Source organism: Sus scrofa, chromosome 9 (assembly GCF_054392235.1).
Source record: "Sus scrofa isolate SSC_HxYL_T2T_F1_AM1 chromosome 9, Sscrofa_HxYL_maternal_Yorkshire_Landrace_v2.0, whole genome shotgun sequence".
Lineage (NCBI taxonomy): Eukaryota > Metazoa > Chordata > Mammalia > Artiodactyla > Suidae > Sus > Sus scrofa.
This window is the reverse complement of record NC_139391.1, coordinates 53,860,758-53,878,165: the sequence shown is the minus strand read 5'-3', so window position 1 is coordinate 53,878,165 and position 17,408 is coordinate 53,860,758. Positions and strand designations below refer to the sequence as shown.

At 51.1% G+C, this 17,408-nt stretch overlaps 1 protein-coding gene across 7 annotated transcripts in view; it reads left to right on the top strand.

Moving 5' to 3' along the window:
- KIRREL3 (kirre like nephrin family adhesion molecule 3) overlaps positions 1–17,408 on the top strand; it is a 570,289-nt gene that overhangs the window by 469,517 nt on the left and 83,364 nt on the right. For all 7 annotated transcript variants that reach the window (XM_021063119.2, XM_021063117.2, XM_021063118.2 and 4 more), the window contains exons 3-4: positions 5,012–5,161; positions 10,717–10,866. In XM_021063119.2, coding sequence (XP_020918778.1) covers positions 5,012–5,161; positions 10,717–10,866 — 300 coding nt within the window. The remainder of the gene's footprint in view (positions 1–5,011; positions 5,162–10,716; positions 10,867–17,408) is intronic.

Here is a 17,408-nt window from a genome sequence, read left to right as displayed (position 1 = left end):
GCAGCGGGGAGGAAGAGAGAAAGAGAGAAGACCCCCTCCTGGGGACAGGAGCCTTAGAGCCACAAGTGAAGGTCATGGGCCGAGAACTTGGCTTTCAGTGATGGGCAGGGCTGGTCAGGGGGCTGCAGGAGGGGAGTGTTCCAGGAAGACAGGGCCCAGGAACCTCAGGGAGCAGCCCCCAGACGGCTGCCACTGCCAAGGAGTACCCAAGAGAAAGGGGGCGGAATTTGGAGAGGCTTGTAATCCAGGCTGAAAGGTCAGGTGCAGACACTGCAGAGCTATTCATGTGGCCACCTCTGCAAAGGGGGAGAACATGAGACAAGTGGTGATTTAGGAAGAAGAATCCAGCACAGTGCCTGATAGCACATATCGTCTGTTGTAGGAACCCAGGCTGGAGTGATGAGGGCCTGGGCTTTGCTGGTGGCAGCAGGAATGGAGAGGAAGGGGTGGATCTGGGAGATATCAAGGAGGAAGCCGGGGCTGGACTTGATGATGGTGACAGATGAAAAACATAGCATGAGGAATTCCCATTGTGGCTCAGAGGTATTGAACCCCGACTAGTACCTACAAGGATGAGGGTTCAATCCCTGGCCTCTCTCACTGGGTTAAGGATCCAGTGCTGTCATGAGCTACTGTGTAAGTCACAGGTGCAGCTCAGATCCCTCATTGCTGTGGCCGTGGAGTAGACCGGCAACTGTAGCTCCAATTCAGCCCCTAGCCTGGGAACTTCCAAATGCGGCAGGTGTGGCCCTAAAAAGAAAAAAATAATAATAATACAGCATGAGAAAGGAGGTCACACGGGCTGCTGGGCTTCACACCAGGAGGACGTTATTGGACAAAATGGGAAACTGAAGCAGAAACCTGGGATGGACGGGACAAGGTGTTGAGTCCATGGTGAGAGCAAGACCTTGGCAGATGCAGCCCACACTCTGCTCAGATCAGAGATGCCAGGTGTCAGGACCACAGACCTGTGGGCACCCGGAAAGGCCGGTCACATCCATTCACTTCTCACCAGACTGCAATTCCTGCCTCCCGGCAGGTCTCAATAAGTAGATACTAAAGAAACAAAAGTTCTCAGGGAGCTTCCTATCTACACAATATAATGCCCAGGAGGTTATAGAAAAAGATCCCTGCTCATGGCCTTTAAATTCTCTGGAGTAGGGAAAACGAGACTGGAAAACAGGAGGTGAGAGAAACAGTGAGGAAATTCTTTGGACAAGAACCTGTGCTTGTGGCCTGCACACCGTGTCCCCAGGGGCTCCTGGGCCTGAAGGGGAAGCCCCAAGGTCCCACCAGCCTAACCCTCCACTTCCTCTCCACCCTCAGCATCTCAACTCCCACATACTCCAGAAGTGTAGGGGTCTGCTTGAGAAAGCACTTCATTGTTTTGAAAGAAAAAAGTGCTCTTAGTGGCTTGTATTTAATGCATAAAAATTAAAACTGTGCTGAAAGGAGTTCCCGTTGCAGCTCAGTGATAATGAACCCAACCAATATCCATGAGGACGCAGGTTCCATCCCTGACCTCACTCAGTGGGTTAAGGATCTGGCATTGCCATGAGCTGCAGTGTAGGTCACAGATGCAGCTCAGATCTGACATTGCTGTGGCTGTGCCATAGGCCGGCAGCTGCAGCTCTGATTCAGTCCTTAGCCTGGGAACTTCCATATGCTGCGGGTGTGGCCCTAAAAAGCAAAAAAAAAAAGCTGTAAAAGAAAATTGTCAGAGCACTTGCTATGCCCTTTCCCAAAATAATTTGCAAGTCATGTCCTTTGGGGTGTTTTCTTTTAGACTATTCTGTATACCTATCTCCCTCCAGAAACATTCTTTCCATAGAAAAGCCCAGGGGATCCACTGGCATTGCCGCAGCTACAGCATATGTTGCAGCTGCAGCATAGTACACAACTATAGCTCGGATCTGATCTGTGGCCTGGGAATTCCATATGCCTCAGGGTGGCCAAAAAAGAAAAAAAAAGAAAAGCCAAGGGGATCCAAACAGACAAAGATTAGAGCCAAAACCTCTCGCTGAAGTCTTCTGGGATGGGAGACTTGTCCTGCTTCCCTGGCCCCGAGGCTCCCTTCTGAGGGCCCAGGGTCTCCTGTCCAGGGGTCTCATACCTGCCCTCACTCCTGGCTCCAGGATAGCCTCCAGGTGAGATAGGGACCGCCCAGGGTCCACCTCCACATCTGCTCCCTAGGTCCTCTCCTCCCAGCCCCTCCAGAGCCCAGTTTCCATGGTGACAGGCCCTCTACTCCCTGGGGTACCACCTCACCCACCACACTTGGGCTTCTCACCCTCGGCCCTGTCCCCACCTTTGCAGGATGTTCCCTTCGCCCCAACTGTCCAGGTACCCCCACCCACAGTTGGGCTGGGGGCGGGGAGAAGGGGCAGGTTCCCACTGCAGGCCCTGTTCACCGCATTCCGAGAGCTCAGGCTGCACTCTGGAGGGTCTGTTCCTTCCAGCCCCCCTCGGCTCCCAGCTGACAACCTGATAATTCTCTCTGATAACACAATCTCTGGCAACTCTTGCCGGCTGTCTTGACACTGTCCTTCTTGCAAGCAAGATTTTGAGATAAAAGGATGCGCTGTGAAATCATCATTAGAGCCCGGAGAAGGAACCGGGGAGAGAACAGGTCTCCTGCCCGCTCCCCCTCTTGGCTGCACCCCAGCCTCTCCCCACCTCTCCCCTCCTCTCGTCCCTGCCACCTTCCCTCCTTCTCCGGCTCTTCTTCCTTCCTCTCCGCTCCTTCTCTCCTCCTCTCCTCACCCCCCACCCGCCTCCAGTCCCTCCCTCCCCCCTTTCTCCTCTCATCTCTTCCTTCCTTCTCTCCCTTGTTTTGGTGCCAGAAACAGTCTAATTACAACAGAGAACTTGAAGAGACAGAAAGGGAAGAAGAAAAAAAATCACCCCACCACACACAGCTGATTAAAATGTTCTATGAAATCTAATTTGTAAAGCTCAAATCAGAATAAAAAGTGTTACTCCCACAATTCAGGGCCAATTTGATTTTTAATGAGATTCCTAAGAGACTCAGCCAAGATCTCATCAGGTTGAAAACTCAGCTACCTTCCCGCCTGTCACAAACTCTCCGACGTGGACCTCTGTCTCTGTTCTGCCACCATCCCCAACGCCACACACCAGTCACTTTCTTCCTAGGACTCATCATCTGCTACCGAGAGCTTGGCCCTGACTGTTGTCCAAGCCTGGGGCTTTGTGTCCCCAAGAAGGGTGGCAGCTGGGTCCGGGACCTCTGTGGCCATCCCTGACTCTCCTAGGTGGGGGAGGAGGGGCCACGGCAGCAGCCTGCCCACCAGGTCCTGTTTTCCTCATCTGTGTACCTGCATCTACAGAGCAGAATGTGGGAAGGAATACAGGCTTTAAAGTCATGAACCCCAGATCCAACCCCACTCATTAGCTGTGTGACCTTGGGCAGCTTACTTCGCCTCTCTGATCTGGGTTTCTTTGCCAAAAAATGGATAGAGTTCTATTCTGAATTGTAATTACGTGGTTACAGGAGAGACGGCATGTGAAGCACAGATGGCATTGTGGCTGGGAGCTCAGTGGACGTCCATGTCCCACGTCCTGTCCATTCAACTGTGACCTCCCAAGGAACCTGGGTCACGTCACCCCCCCTTCTTAAGCATAGAGATCTGCCTGCCGCATAGTTCAGTAGATGAGAACGTGGTTCTTAGAGCCAGAAAGCCTTGGGGTCACAGCCCTGGCCCTGCCACTAGATGCTTCCTGGACAATTAAATGAACCTCTAAGGCTCCTCGTGCTGAGTCCCTGCAAAATGGGGTTGATAAGCCTCCACACAAGTGTTGTAGGGACCATGACAGCCACAGGGAAGGCCCTCGGGGCCTTGGTGAGTAAGTAACATGCGCAGCTCCTGTTGCTATCTTTCCCGTCCTTGGGCCTCATTTCCTCATCTGGAAAAAGGGGATTAAAAATAGTACCTACCTCATAGGTTGTTAAGAGGATGAAAATATTAATGAGCTAAAACTTTAAATCTCAGAACAATGCCTGGCATATTGTGCACGATATGGGCACGTCTATTTAATAAAATAGGAACTGGCTACTTTAGATGGTTCAGTGAGGTGTGTATGGGGAGGGTGCGGGGCCCTGGTGATTTGCTCCCAAGGGAGGCTGGAGTGGGGTCTGCTGCAGAAAAGAAAGGGACAGGAGGACAGGTGGAGTCAGGTACCTGCTCCCTCATCCACATCATCCAACACACTACACCAACCCTCATCCCATGGCATCTGGCCCTTGTCCCATCCTGAGAGCCACTAAAGCAATAAAATTAGTTCCTGGTTTCTAAATTTTTTTCTTTTTAGGGCCACACTTGCAGCAGGAAGTTCCCAGGCCAGGGGTCAAATCTGAGCCGCAGCTGCCGGCCTGCACCACAGCCACAGCAACACCGGATCTGAGCTGCATCTACAACCTACACCACAGCTCACAGCCACGTGCCAGATCCTTAACCCACTGAGCGAGGCCAGGGGTCAAACCCACATCATTATGGATACTAGTCAGGTTCTTAACCCACAGAGCCACCATGGGAACTCCAGGTTCTCAATTCTAATCGAAGGACACAACTCCCCCACTCCCCAGGCCCACTGCCCTGTGGAAGCACCCCCGCACAGAGTGCTTGGGGCTGGAGGGTCTCGCTCCTGCCTCTGCCCCCTTGTGGACGCAGGTAGGAGGAAATGGTATTAAGTGGACGGGGGAATAGCACATCCCAAGTATTTCGGGGCCATGGCCGATCTGGAGGCTGGAGGATGGCTGAACCACAGCATGCAAGTTCTGGGGACAGATGATCAGGGAGGCTGAAGCTGGGAGCCAGCTCCTGCAAGCAGGGGGGGGTCCTGCTGGGGGCAAGGAGGAAGGTGTGCTGGGCCCCAGGCAGCAAGTGAGGTGCTCTGGCCTTCCAGTCTAGGCTCTGCTTCTATAACTCAAGGGGAGGCCCTCCAGGCACCGCTCCCGGCTGTTAACTGACCTCTGTACCTGTTTCCTTCCTAGGTCAAGTGTACTCCTTCAGCCAGCAGCCCCAGGACCAGGCCGTGGTGTCAGGGCAGCCGGTGACCCTGCTGTGCGCCATCCCCGAATATGATGGCTTCGTTCTGTGGATCAAAGATGGCTTGGCTCTGGGCGTGGGAAGGGACCTCTCAAGTGAGTACCCCCAGATCTCACCACCAAGGCCTGGAACCCACCCCTGCCCTACTCACCTACCCTCCTAAGGAACCCCATCTTCATAGGCATTTGGGGATTAAATCTCAGCCTTCACTGAGATGCCAGGGGTGGAGGCAGGTGAGGCGGACCCTGAGTCCAAGATCCATAGGACTTTGAGGACTCCTGTAACTACTGATGATGAATTACAAGTAAACCCTCAAGTCTAGTGGTCAGTCCTAAACATAGCAGTGTTGCCCTGGAGGGGCCTTTCCAAAGTCAAACATGATTTGTATAAAGTCAGATGTTCAGAAGTAAAGTGTTCCTGCTTCTTGATCCTAAATGTATTCCCCACTGAAGTCATAATCTGGTTCTTCCCACCACCCCTCCCCCAATCCATTAGTGGGAAACAAGGAGACGGAAAATGCAATGATACCTTGTTGGGAGTTCCCGTCATGGCTCAGTGGTGAACGAATCTGACTAGCAACCATGAGGACACAGGTTCAATCCCTGGCCTTGCTCAGTGGGATAAGGATCCGGCATTGCCATGAGCTGTGGTGTAGGTTGCAGACATGGCTCAGATCCAGCGTTGCTGTGCCTGTGGCATAGGCTGGCAGCTACAACTCCAATTCCACCCCTATCCTGGGAACCGCCATATGCCCTGAGTGCGGCCCTAAAAAAAAAAAAAAAAAAAGAGAGAGAGAGAGACATCTTGTTGACTTTAGGGGTCACTATGTGATGGGGAGGGGGAAAAAAGAAGGGTTTAAAATAAACCCCACCCTTATTCAGCCCCACCCAGGCTGGTATTCCACACAGATGTGCTGGTGGGCACCTGTGGCTGTTGATAGCTGGCATCTGAGCTGCCTGGTTGGTGCCCACACCCCCATCACCTGTGAACTATTGCAAATGCAACCCTGAAGCCCATACAAATGTCTTTCCAATCTATCCTCTCCCTTGCGAGAAAAAAAAAAGAATGAAATCATTCTCTTGGTCACTCACCCATCTGCCATAATTATTCTCCCCTGGGGATGGCAGGCATGTGGCTGTTTGCTAAGCTTAGCAGAAACTGTAAAATCCGGAACAAGGAACGTGGGTGTCCCTGTGATTGGGGAATGTCTGAGGTTGGAGAAGGAGAGAAAGAAAATATGTATTCAGCTGAGAAGTAGCTTTGCCTGTCTCATGGCGTACAGCTGCAGGAAAATAAAAATCGAAGTGCACTCAGGAACATGATGGTTGGGAAATTAATATTTTAAAATGTGAGTTATGTCTTGCCAAAAAATGTATATTGAAACATTATAGCAATGGTCAATTGCATCACAGAGTTTGAGTGCTACAGCCCAGCTGAGCATGGATAAAATACACAATAATATCTCCAAAATATACTGTGCTGCCATAAAATTTAAGTATTATGGGAACCAGCCAATTTCAGGGACTCTGAACTCCCTTACCCCAGAGGAACTAGGGGAATGATACAATCTTCCCAAACCAGAATCGTTCACGCTCCACGTGGCTCTGAGCCGGCCCAGCACTGCCACTGGTTTAGGAGGCTCTCTGGGTTCCCGGTTTTTAGGTCCGCTCAGGGGCTGGGGTCTTGTTGGGTTCGTGGCTAAGAGGGGGCCCCAGGTCACCATGGAAGGTGCAGAGAGCGGTCATGACCACATGGATAACTGACCCTCTGGCATTCGCTTCCATGAATGCCTTTCTGGGACCCAGGATCGGGTCCTACTAAGTGCTGGAGGGCAGTGGGCTCTGATGAGCTGAGGTGTGCTTCCTCTCCACCTCCATCCACTGATGGATAGAAGGTTGGCCCTCTCCGTGCAGAGCCAATAAACTCATACCTTTGGTAATGTATTTGCTCTGTATTCGATCACCCGTCCCAAAAACAGCATCATGACTAAGCAATGAGGTCCTCCTCTACAGCACCAAGAACTATCTGCATCTCTTGGGATAGCCCATGATGGAAGATGATATAAGAAAAGGAATATATATATATATATATATATATATTTCATATATATATGACTGGATCATTTCACTATGCAGCAGAAATTGGCACAACATCGTAAATCAACTATAATTTTTAAAAATACAATTAAAAGAAGCATCATGACAATAATGACACACACATGCTCAGTAAACACTACTCGCTTGCCTGATGAGAAAGTCAGGAGTAATAAATCCCAATTCAGCTCTGCACGTATTTGCTGAGCACTTAATACTATGGGGAAACTGGAACCCAGTGTTGTGGAGGTTCGGCCTGCTGCAGCTCTGCCTTCTTCTATTTTAAATGTGTTGCCCCATCGGGTCTATCAGGAATGAGACCTTAACTGAAGACCTTACTATCTTTCTGGTCGCCGAGGCTGAAAAAAACAGTCGAGGGAAGTGATTTATAAACACATTCCCTCATATTGATGGAAGATTTTTCTTGTGAGAAGTTCAAAAACTTCTCTGACATTATCTCATAAATCTACAGTGATCCATGAGTAGAAAAAGAAGGCTTTTCCCTATATTTGGCAGATAAATAAAGTCACAGCTGAGAAACATATGTCCAGTCCCAATACATGGGACCCTGGCTTTTAGCCCCCAAAGTCCTTATACACTGTCTGTTTTCCCTCCTAAAGATGGGGGCCTCTTTGGCTCCCCTATGTTACCATCAGGTTAATTTAAACTAGCATTTATAGGAATTCCCTGGTGGCCTAATAGTTAAGGATCCAGCATCGTCACTGCTATGGCTCAGGTCACTGCCATGATGTGGGTTCAGTCCCTGGCCCAGGATCTTCTGCATGCTGTGGGTGTGGCCCAAAAAACAAACAAACAAACAAACAAAAACAATTTATAGACTACTTACTATGTGCTGGGCACATGACATAGATTATCCTATCTCCTTATAACTCTATGAGGTACTAGCATCATCTCCATTTTATTGGCAAGGAAATAGAAGCACAAGCAGGTTAAAGTAACCTACCCAAGACAACAGAGCTAAGAATTGATAGAGCTGCCAATTTATCTGTAGAACCCAGGCTCTCAATAGTTTTGCCACCCCTGGGAACAGCAAGGGAGAGAGTAATGATACTATGGAAGGAGCTAGAACTTCCTCAGAATCTGAGCTCCTGGGCCTAGGCTTCCCAAAGATGCTGCCAGTCTTTGGGAGAGCATCATGGCGCGCCGCCTAATTAGGCAAATACAAACAAACCCATCACTGATGTTTTCAGCCGCTTATGAGAGCGGAATCCTGCTGCTGATAGCTTGCAAGACAACAAAAACACAAGCTCCAGCCAAGATGCCTGCAGGAGACGAGGGGCTAATCACAGGACAGCGGGACCCAGAGGCTGGGCCAGAGGGGCTGGGGGTGGTGAGCTAGCTACAGTGAGGGCAGCCACAGCAGGACGAGGGCTGGACTAAGACCCACTTCCAGCCCCTTACCAGGCCTTGGGGTGAGCCAGCTCCCCCAGTTGTTGTAAATTATCCACTGGGCTCCTTCCCAAAGCCCAGCAGAGGGCAGGAAGGGCAGGCAGGAGGGGAGGTGATGTTTGGGGGGATATGGCTCATGGCCATGTAGTTTCTCTGGCTAGACCTGAACAGCTGTGGAGGGCAGGGCCATTTGATGGCATGATGAGGACAAGGCTAGCCATGAAGACGTAAGCCTGAAACACTCAGCCACACAGGATGCACCCAAAAAGCATACTGGGGAAACTGGCAGAGGATCATGGCTACTTCCGCTAGTCAGGAAGGGGTGCCCCTTATCAGCCCCCCCCCCAGGAATCCCTACCCTACCTCTCTCTAGGTGATCCTTAGGTAATGGAGGCAAAAGGGGCCTTAGAGCTCTAATACCTCATCCAGGGTAGAATTCTCCTCTTTAGTGTCCCTGACAAGTGATCATACTACCTATGCTTAAATATAGCCAGTGACGGGGACCTCGCTATCACCTCTGGCAGCCCAGATCTTTTCTGGACAACAATAAATTAATAGCTTTCCCCCACATTAATTCTGCCCCTTTGTAGTTACATGAACACATCTAAAGCCCACAAAGAGATTTAGAAATATTTGAGGAGAGCTGTTGCACGTCCCTCCATCTCTGTTTCTGTCTCTTAAGCCCTAGTCTTCTCTTTAAAAGGCCAAATGGAGGAGGTTGAGGACCCAAGACCTGGGAAAGAGAGCCAGCGTGGCTCATGTTGGCATTTATAGTCAAGCCTGCACAGCAGCAGGAAAGTTGCTTAATGATTTATCATTCTCAAGCTTTTATTTATCTATTATTCATCACCAATGGCATAAGAGGCCCCAAAATTTTAAGTGTCCTGAGCACCTAATAAGTGCTTAATCAGGCCCTGGGGTTCAGGGGGTGGTGGTAGGAATGACCAGCAAAGAGCCACTTATGGTTCAAAGTAACCAGAGGTTCCTGGGCACTGGCGGGGTGGGCCTCATTTTCCAGTTCCTGTTCTTCCTGAAACAAAATTTTCCCCAAAAGTCATTCTGGCTGCTTTGCCCAGTATTTCTCTGTTTCCTTCTCTCTCCCTGTGACTCCATTTTCTCTGTTTGTGAATCTCAGTCCAGGTCTCTCTGTGTGTCTCCTTATCAGAACGCATGTCTGGGAGTGCCCATTGTGGCTCAGTGGGTTAAGGACCCAGCGTTGTCTCTGTGAGGATGCAGGTTCAATCCCTGGTCTCGATCAGTGGATGAAGGATCCAGCAATGCCGTAAGCTGTGGCATAGGTCACAGATGCAGCCTCAAATCTGGTGTTGCCATGGCTGTGGAGTAGGCCTCAGCTGCAGCTCCCCTAGCCTGGGAACTTCCATATGCTGTAGGTGCAGCCATAAAACTTAATTAATTAATTAATTAATTAAAAGAATGCCTGTCTGCTGCCAAGTACCCTGCTTTCCAGGGTGACCACCTTGCTGTGTCTATCCACACGCAGCACCTTCTGTGCTCTCCTTCCTGCTTTAATAATAGCTTCCCTGAGAGTTCCCATCGTAGCTCAGCCGAAATCAATCTGACTAGCATCCATGAGGACGTACGTTCGATCCCTGGCTGAGCGCAGTGGGTTAAGGATCCGGCACTGCCATGAGCTATGGTGTAGGTCACAGACATGGCTCGGATCTGGCGTTGCTGTGGCTGTGGCGTAGGCCGGTGGCTACAGCTCCAATTCAACGAACCTGGGATCCTCCATGTGCCGCGGGTGCAGCCCTAAAAAAAAAAAGACAAAAAATAATAATAATAATAATGACAATAATAATAATAATAATAATAGCTTCCCCAACATTCCTGAACTTAAGCCTACCATACTCTCTCTCTCTCTCTCTCTCTCTCTCACACACACACACACACACACACACACACACACGCACGCACGCACACAAACCCGCTCCCCCAGCACCCTGGGGATACCCACTGTTGTATTCCTTACACTGAGATCGGGGCCCTAAGAAGTCTCCTGCTTTGCCAGCCCCGAACACCAGCACCCCCACACTCCCTGTTCAGGTGTCCCCACCCTCAGCTGTGCTTATCTGCCCATCTCCCCCAACCCCGCCCCAGCCTCCCTGATTTGCCTGCTGTCTCCACAGGTTACCCGCAGTACCTGGTGGTAGGGAACCACTTGTCGGGGGAACATCACCTGAAGATCCTGCGGGCAGAGCTGCAGGATGATGCTGTGTACGAGTGCCAGGCCATCCAGGCTGCCATCCGTTCCCGCCCCGCACGCCTCACCGTCCTAGGTAAGAGCCGTCTGTACACTGGTGAGGATGCTATGGGAAGCACTCTGGGCTCAGCTCCAGAGACCAGGAGCCAGACTGGAGGGGCCTCCCCCCCAGACAAAGCGCCCCAGCATTGACCCACAGGGCTCTGGCCGTGGCTGCGCCACGGTGTCCGTACCTCCCCGCCAAAAGGGAGAAAGTGAACGTCCCCTCCCTGGACATCAGAAGGCCAAGGCCAGCTGACCTGTGACCTTGCCCAGTCCCAGCATGTTCGACTGCCAGAGAGAAAACTAAAAAGGGCTCCTGGGTGCTTCTTTATTCTATCAAGAAGCGTGTTCTGCATGTGTGACCCATGTCAGGGCCCGCGCTCAATGATGGAGATACAGAGAAGGAACGGGCGCAGCCTTGAGTTTCTTCCTTCTCAGTTGACCTCCCCTGCTGTTAACGAAGCCCCGTCTAGCCTCTTCCCAGGGCAGATTCAGCCCGGAGCTCCTCTGTTTCCCCTTGATTTCAGCATCCACAGGAACCACCCTGACCCTGCTCCTTCCCACCCTCCAAGCTCCCTGGGATCCTGGCCCTCGGGCCTGGGAGGACCAGGCTGCCTACATCAGCTCTAGGGAATGTCATTTCAGCCTATTCTTCTAAATCACATCTTTGCCCCTTGGTCTTTCTTCACTTTGGCTTCCCAGGAGCCCAGCATCCCTGGGACATCCTCCAGGAAAGGGTCCCACTCCTTAAATTGGGCACACATGCCTGGAGACCAGGGGATGGGCTTAGCTACCCCAGAAACTGCCTTGTCCTAATTTAGAGTTCAGTTGCCGTCAGCTGCCTCCTTGGGTCAGATGTTACCGAGGAGCCAGGCCAGCCGCGAACCACGCAGGGCACATAAGTAATAATAGCTCACCTTTGGATAGCACTGCATAGCAACCCTCATGGCATTTGCACTTCTGTTACCTCGGCTGTTCTGACACTGGTCTGGTCTGTGGGATGGGGATTGCTGCCCCTGAGGAGAGTCTAAGGATCAGAAAAGCAAGGGGGGCGCGTGGGCCAGCAGACAGGCTGCCAGGAAAGGAGGGAAGTCCAGCCTCCAGCAGCTGTTGTGAACTTGGACAACAGGGTCAGCAGCTGGAGTGCTGCCTCCTCGCCGGCAGGCAGATGAGGCACACGGCTGCTCAGAGATGAAAGATTTAAGAGGGTGTCAGGTTATCTTCAGATCTACACGGCCAGCACACAGGGCAGATTGTCCCAAGCACAGCAGCAGACAGGGCCACTTACTCAGCTCAGAGCGTGGCTTCTTGACACGGGGAAGGGGAACTGAGATCTCCTTCAACCTCTGAGCCTCCCCTGGCCTGTGACGGAAGGAATGGGAAAAATAAACCTGGATGGAGGGTCGATAGGCTGGGATCCCTTGACCAGAAACGGGCCTCCAGCATTAGGGGGAGAGGCTACCGCCTTCATCTCTCCTGGGATGTGGCTACAACAGGACCGGGTCTACAATCGGTGTGGGGATTGAGGGAGGAGAGGAGAGTTTGGTGCCTAATATATTTTCTGATCATCGAGGATTGCAAAATGCCAGAACAGATGTGCTCAGGAGAGTGGTTGGATCTTCCTCTCTGGGGGATTTTCAGCACCGCCCCTCCCACCTTGTACCGGTTCTAGGGGGTCCCAGAGATGCTAAAATGAGAGGAACCCCAGCAGTGCCCACTCCTGACTTCATGCAGGACCAAAACCAGATGGAGATGTCTCTGGTCCTCAAGTTTCCATTGTGGTATCAGAGCTTCTCCTGGTCACATCCAGCCACGTACAGTTTCCTTTCCTCTCCACCGTCTTAGTGAGATGACAAAGTCCACGTTATCCCAGATGTTTTACAGATAAGGAAAGGCTCTCATGGGAGGTCACACAGCTTAACTAACCCTCAAAATAGACCCCAGAGTTCCCAAATTCAAGCCAGCACTCTGTGCCCAGTCTCCGCATTCCTAAATGCTAGCAGATTCTCCTTTGTCTGGCTGGCTAAGAACCAGGCTTCTGCGAGCAGGACCTCGGGATCTGATCTGAACAGCTTTAATTTTGCCTTGGGTCACATCTAAAAGGCATTCAATTCCCTGTCTCCCTCTCCAGTGGCCTGACCTGGCACTGCTTTCTGGGCGCAGAGCTGGTTTGTGCGGGAGATGTTTTACAATCTGGAGGTCAGTAGACGAGGGGGAAGGTAGCGTTTCCAGGAGACCCTGGCAGGATGGCCTGGGTGAAATTTCTGAGAGCCAGAAGGGGAGACTGTGCTGGCATTTGTCCATCAGCCTTTCATGCAGATGCCAGGAGAAGCCTTCCTCCTAAACAGATTAACCCCAGGTAGGAAAGAGCTTCCCCAGGCTTGGCCCACAGTCCTCTGGACTCCTCAAGGCTACCTTAGGTCCCCACCCCTCACCTGGTTCCGTGGGTCCCCACCCCTGAGCTGCTGCTGAGGGCTCTGGTTGAGTTTCTCCACAGTATACAGCCCCATCTACTGCCCTGGAAGGAGGCCCTGCATGCAGAAGCTGACCCAGCCTTCTGGAAAGGGAGCCCTGGTCTATTCATGGTAGTGGATAGACAAGGTTTCTGCTCCAGCAGAGAGGAGAGGGGTGTTTCTATCCTGGCCAACCGGCTTCCCAACCAAGATCCCATCTGTTTTGCCATGGCATCTCAGCCTGGGAAAATGTCCCAGCCGGCTCCCCAAGGGGGACACTGCCTTCCCTGTGTTCCAGGAATGAGAGAGCTTCCTAATTTAGTCTGTATTTGCCTGAGATAGATTTTTAATTAAATAAAGTAAGAGCCTGATTAGAACCTGTGGAAGATGTGAGAGCAGAATGAGATGGTATTCCGGCAAAATTGCAAAGCAAACACATTGGCTGGAACAGAGGGAGACCTCCAGGGTCTTCCATCAAAGCACCAAGTGAGAAGGGCAAATACGAGAGATTATATAGCCAACAGATGTGCATTGTTAAAATATGCAGCTGCCTGCAGCCTGCTAGGAGAAGCCAGAGGGCCAGCTCAGAGTCTGCCGTGCTCCAGAGAGGGCATAGGGACCGGGCCCGGCAGCCAAGCCTAGAGTCACAGACACATTAATTAGCCTTGTGTTTCCAACTCTCAGATGCAATCAGGCAAGAAGCAACTGTGAGCTGAGTCTTTGCTACCCGCAGGGAGACAGAGAGGGGGCCAGGAGACCCAGAAGAAAAAGGGGAAGGGACAGATTCTGTGAAGCACAGCAAGGCAAGGATTGGGCATCTTTCCACGCAACATCTCAGGAGTCATGGCATCAGGGACAGAGCAAAAGGCTTGGAGGCAACAGTCGCAGTCCTGCCATTAACCTAGCTGTGTGATCTTGACCTTGTTTCTCAGCCTCTCTGAGTCTCAGTTTCCTCATCTGTAAAATGAAGATAAGGATAAATAAGATGACCTCTTATTATTTGACCCTTTTTTGTTTGTTTGTTTGTTTGTCTTTTTGCCTTTTCCAGGACCGTACCCATGGCGTATGGAGTTCCCAGGCTAGGGGTCGAATCAGAGCTGTTGCTGCCAGCCTATGCCAGACCCACAGCTACGTGGGATCTGAGCCATGTTTGAGACCTACACCACAGCTCACGGCAACGCCAGATCCTTAACCCACTGAGCAAGGCCAGGGATTGAACCCATGTCCTCATGGTTCCTAGTCAGATTCGTTAACCACTGCGCCACGGCAGGAACTCCTTGATGCACTATTATTAAGAACTGTCCAGCTTCCAGAAAGCTATAATTATACAGCCATGCACACAGCTACATCTCCCACCTGTAGGAACCCCTGAGTTAAAAAATAATAAAACTGTTACAGGTCCAGAGCTATAAGGATGATGTTGCATTTGATTCTCCTAACTTCCTGAAACTCAGAACCCAGAGCAGGAGAAAATGGACACCAAGGATTTGTTTGACAAGCATTTACTGAGCACTTGTCGTGGGCCGGGCACTGATCTAGGCACTGGAGAGTCATCAGCAAATGAGGGAGAAACGCACCCCTTCCCTGGTGGAATTTGTGTTCTAGTGGCAAGAGAGACACTCGATAAATAATAAACATTGAGCCAGTACATTGCATAGCTATGTAAGACATCAGATGGTAATAAGTGCTATGAAAATGAAAAAGCAGAACCGGATAAGGAGGATTGAAAATAGGCAGGCAGGGGAGGATGGTGGATGTCAGGTTAATTATTAAAAAGGGAATTTCCCAGCCTTCCTACCCCATTTCCCTCTTCTTCCTGGCCCGTTCTAATATTAACTCTGCTGTCTTGGGGCTCCCGTTAGAAATAAAGCTTCCTAAATCAATATGAATTATTTAACGATGGAGAGTAAGTCAATTCAAATAAAGAGGGCATCTTTAAAATGACATCAAACCCCAAATACTCAGGGGCAAATGGATAAGGTCCAGATGTGTCTTTCCCTTGTGCCTGTTTTCAAAGCCACAAGCTCCATCTGCAACTCTTCCAGCAGAGGGAGCTGCAGGCAAGGTCTCTTAAGCTCATAGCACCGGCAGCACCCCCACCTCTCAATCCCCTAACCTTCCGAGTTAGTGGGTCCAGAGAGAGAGAGTGCATAACTCAAGTCCTACAGCAGGGGAAGGCAGAGCTGAAACAGCCCAAGAGCACTGGTTTCTAAAATCATTCTCCATGGAGTTCCCATCGTGGCTCAGTGGTTAACGAACCCAACTAATAATATCCATGAGGATGCAGGTTCGATCCCTGACCTCGCTCAATGAGTTAAGGATCCGGCGTTGCCATGAGCTGTGGTGTATGGCACAGATACAGCTTGGATCCTGCATTGCTGTGGCTCTGGTGGAGGCCGACAGCTACAGCCCCGATTAGGCCTGGGAACCTCCATATGCCTCGGGTGTGGCCCTAAAAATACAAAAAAAAATAAAAAATAAATAAAATCATTCTCCAGAAACCAGTGGTGAGAAAGGCTGTCGGTAGCGGGTAGTGAGGAAGCCTCTTCTCAGAACAAAGCCCGAGTTCCCACCTGCCCTCCCCTCTGCTTGCTCTCCAGCCCCTTCTGCAGCACACACTTCTGTGCCTTCTCTCCTGTGTTTCTGTCTGAAATGCCCTTCCCACCCTCCCTTGGCTAACTCTTGCCCACCTGTCAGGATTCATCTTAGATATTGCCTCCTCCAGGAAGCCCTCCCTGAACCTCACATGGCCAGACCAACCCACTCTGTACTCCCCTAGCCTTCTGTCCTCATATCAAACAGAATCCTCACTTGACACATTATATTGGAAGTCACTGTTCACACTTCCACACACACCCTCACTGGGTTCCTGGGAGGTAGTGTGCAGTCCCCATGCCTAGCACAGCCCGCAGGCACATATCAGGTGCTCAGTAAGTGTTTGTCAGGGGGTCTGACATGTCAGCCAGTCAGGAATGGGGCTGACGAGGGTGCCTGCACTTACCCTCACCCCAGAGAACAGTATCTGGCAGGTAGGACATCCTCCACACACGTGAAAGTTGTGTTGTTCTGTGTTGTGTTTAGAGAGGCCACGCGGCTTCGGTGTTAAGAGCCAACTCTGAGGGCCAGCTTGCCTGCTCTTGAAACCTGTGCTATGGTTTTACACAATCATTCAACCATCCTGTGCCTCAGTTTCTTCGTGTGTAAAATGGGGGAATAACTGTACCTATCCTCTTAGGGTTATAGAGAAGATTTCATGAAATAAGACAGGGAAGCCTTTTCTCAAAACAGCGCCTTGGTGTTCCCGTTGTGGCTCAGCGGGTTAAGGACCCGACGTGATCTCTGTGAGGATATGGGTTCAATCCCTGGCCTCGCTCAGTGAGTTAAAGGAGCCATCATTGCCATAAGCCATGGCATAGGTCAGAGATGCGGCTTAGGTCCAAGGTCACTGTAGCTGTGGCATAGGCTGCAGCTGCAGCCCCACTTTGACCCAGAGCCCAAGAATTTCCACGTGCCACAGGCACGGCCCTAAAAACAAAGGAAAAATAAAAACGAAACAGTGCCTTGTATGCAGCAAGGCATGTAAACGTTGGCTCTTATTATTATACCTGTTTTGTTGTGTTACTCTTATTCCTGCAATGGTAATAGACACCAACAAGAGACTCCTCCTCCCTGGGGGATCAGGTTTGGTGTCCTAGAGAAGCGTTTCCATCCTGCACGGAGGCAGAAAGATACGAATCCTGAAGCCTCTCCCAGCTTGCGAGCCTGGGAAGACAAGCAGAATTGATTTCCTTATCTCCTCATTAAGCATGTTTTGCCTGGGCCTCGGCCTGGTCTTAGGTGCCATATCACATTTGTGCTGTGTGCCTGTTTCCTGCCACATTCATTACCCTGCAATCACCCCCAAATAGGGGCAGCAAATAAGCCAGAGATGGGAGAGAGGAGCCAAAAAAGCATCCTTATCTCCTGAAGTTCCAGCTGGGAGACAGTGCAGGAGCTGCTGTGAGCCTCACCCCACCTGTCCCGCCCCTGCCACCCACTCTCCCTGCCCCCTTCCTTCTCCTCCACCCTGCGGGGGGGGCCAGGCCACCCCAGTGTCCCCTGGGCCAGGAGCAGATTCTGCCCC